This window comes from Cryptomeria japonica, chromosome 8 (genome assembly GCF_030272615.1).
Source record: "Cryptomeria japonica chromosome 8, Sugi_1.0, whole genome shotgun sequence".
NCBI lineage: Eukaryota > Viridiplantae > Streptophyta > Pinopsida > Cupressales > Cupressaceae > Cryptomeria > Cryptomeria japonica.
Window position 1 is genome coordinate 434697801 of NC_081412.1, and position 2873 is coordinate 434700673.

Consider the following 2873-nt stretch of genomic DNA (forward strand, 5'->3'; position numbering starts at 1 on the left):
AATGGAAATACAAATTTGGAAAAGGCATCTTAGATACTCCCTCGGGCAACAGAAAGATCTCAATATAATATAAAGAAGAAAAGGAGAGAAAATTGAGATGAAAGCTACATTTTCAGTTTTGTCTTAATATGTATTAATTTAGATTGGTGTACTGATACGGTTATACGATTGAATGATTATTGCTTCTTGAAATAATGCAGCTCTTAACATCAAGATTTGAGGCATGGATTAGACCTTAAAATACGTGTAGCATGATGATAAGTAAAACCCGACAGGCGTGGGTTTTCATGTTTTCCAATGGTTAAATGTAGCATCTAGAGGCTGTTAATTTGGCTCTCTCAAGATTAGGTTTTCTTTTCGACACAACCAACGGTTGTAAGCGAATCGGGGTACTCATTGAGCCTGTGAATCTAACTATGATTAGAGAACTCGTACAGGAAGGCATCTGTTAAAGGAATGGAGTCTCCAAGCTTTAGGGAACATTGGCCATAATAGGACCAGAAGTAAAAAATATTGTATTTTGCAGAATCTGTTGTGAAACATAGCGATTATATTCACGAGAAAGTAATTTTTCTTCGTGATGGGAAGGTTGATTGATTAACAATAGTAGAGTTCAGTCACGCCAACATCACTTTTTATTTCTGAGATGACACCTATCATGTTGTCTAGGCATATAGGTTTTGGGTATAACAATGTACTGTGTAGTCTCTAGGAACCCATCTCATTCCTTTTTTTTAGGGTTTCAGCTCCACATGTTTCTTGATAAGACAAGCCAAGATATGTGGATCGTTTGGATTTGATATGATGCTTGTTAATAAATATGCTGAGAAATCTGGAGGCATAGACGAGGGATCTTCTGCTTCATCTCGAGAAGAGAAGGAAAATATCCTATTCTTTTGTAGTTTAAGAATTTTTCTAGTATAGATCTGGTGCTATTTATAGAAGGTATTAAGACTGGACAGATTTTTCAGTCTCATTGAAAGGGCCTATCCAAAGTCTAGTTTTGTTTTGTCAAAAAAAGTCATACCCAGGTATGTATATATGCTACTTTGTTGGTTTTACTTTGATTAGGGTTTTCTTTTTTTCATACATTATGCAGAGTTTTTTCTTATGGGAGTCCTACTCTTTTTCCAAAATAAAATAGAGATCTATCTTGTTTATAATCATAAAATTCCTGTTTGCATAGAGTAGCAATGCTGATAAACGTTGGAGAACTGTGGGAGAAACCCATTCCTATAGCTGATGATGAATCCATTCCTAGTTACAGCATAGAAGGTTCCCCATCTCATGAAGAGTATACATATTTTAAGAACTTTTCCGCAGGGATAAGTCTGGGATCAGATCTTGCATATGGTGTAAGAGCAATGGATTTTATAAAGGATTTAGATGAGATTTGTCCTGAGAAACAGATAAACAGCCACTCTGCTAAAACTATCGATAACCATTATGCCTTCAGTCATGGGGTTTCTAGTGAATCCAAAGGAAGAAAGAGGGCTATTGGTATTCAGGTTACTGAAGATTTATCATGTGCTCATACTTCAAAATCAATGAGAGTTTTGTCTGAAACTAAAGATCGGCATAGTAAAGTCAAGACTGCAAGAGGACATCGGGACACAAGGGTGAGATTGTCTCTTTCTACTGCTTTTAAATTTTATGATGTACAGGACAGATTAGGGTATAAGCATCCGAGCAAAGCCCTAGACTGGCTTATAAGTAAAGCACAAACTGCCATAGATGAACTGCCACAACCATTATACGTATCCAAGACAAACTGCACAGTCTGTAACTTTATCTCAAAGACTTGTAGTACTTCATTAGCTACAGATCAAGCTATTTCAACCTCTTCTCACACTAATGATGGATGCTCAACAAATAGTTCAGTGGATACAAGTAGATCTGAGGAAGAAGGAAATGAAGAACTTTTGAGGTCTTATGCCCTCATGAATTTGGGGATCCCTCGGCTTGTTTCAGATCCAGAAGTTATGTCTCTTTCCACAAGGTAAATTGTTGCTTCTTCCAGACAGGGAATATTCTGCACTTTTCTTAGTAATCTCAAGTCTCAGCTCCTTCAATGTAAATATATGTCCTAGTAGTTTGTTAACTGTCTTGTTTTCAAGTGTGTGTATAAGCTCTTAAGGATGCAACAAAAGTCTAGACTTCTAACAATTCAACGTGAAGTTCAATGAGCTTTTATCTCTTAGTAGATTGAAATTGAGGTTAAGACTTTCATAAGTTTAACTTTTAATGACATATCTCTTCGGAAAATGCAACTTAGGTCACAAGTATCTTGGGATTTAAGTTTCATTTGTTTTCTATATCTATTTCTAATTCTATATAAAAATAAGCAATTCTTGTTATACAACTTCTCTTCTATTGTTCAGTTCCTTTGTGATATCTTCAAGTTTGCCACTTCATTCTAAACCTAGGTCTTGCTCAATTAACTTTTTTTATGTTTTTTGGGCAGCACAAGGGATGGTATAGAATGAGGGGGTTCCATAGGGTCTTCTGATTTTTAATCATCATAAATGTTAGTTAATAAGGAGATTATTACTGTTTTTCTTTTATATTTTCATTTTTTTTTTAATTTCATTTGATGATATTGTTATCTTTAATTTTTATCCCGTTTCTTCTAACTTGCTTGTCCTACTTTATGTATTTATCTTACTTTCTTCTACCTCTTACTAATTTTCTACTCTTCTTAGTATTCTTTCATCTATTTTTATTGTTTTGCTTACTATTATCAATCAATGTAAAACATGTGATATGAAATTTTGGTCTTCTTCTACATATTGTATTTCTCAAAGATAGTCTGACTTGTTTTCTTCTTATCAATCTTTTCTAATGACTCCATCCCTTCTAGACAACCTATGTGT

At 34.5% G+C, this 2873-nt stretch overlaps 1 protein-coding gene across 2 annotated transcripts; it reads left to right on the forward strand.

The window, feature by feature from the left end:
• Nucleotides 1–285: 285 nt before the first annotated feature.
• Nucleotides 286–2268, forward strand: LOC131067861 (uncharacterized). 2 transcript variants are annotated; one of them, XM_058003036.2, is made up of 2 exons: nt 286–1031; nt 1187–2268. In XM_058003036.2, the coding sequence occupies exon 2, from the start codon at nt 1194–1196 to the stop codon at nt 2001–2003; it is 810 nt and encodes a 269-aa protein (XP_057859019.1). In that variant the 5' UTR covers nt 286–1031; nt 1187–1193; the 3' UTR covers nt 2004–2268. The 2 variants fall into 2 exon arrangements, with proteins under 2 accessions (XP_057859019.1, XP_057859020.1); XM_058003037.2 differs by having other exon boundaries at nt 1192–2268.
• Nucleotides 2269–2873: the final 605 nt, after the last annotated feature.

Bases quoted from the DNA above. Each gene is read 5' to 3' on its own strand.
- LOC131067861 (XM_058003036.2), top strand. From the start codon at position 1,194: ATGCTGATAAACGTTGGAGAACTGTGGGAGAAACCCATTCCTATAGCT.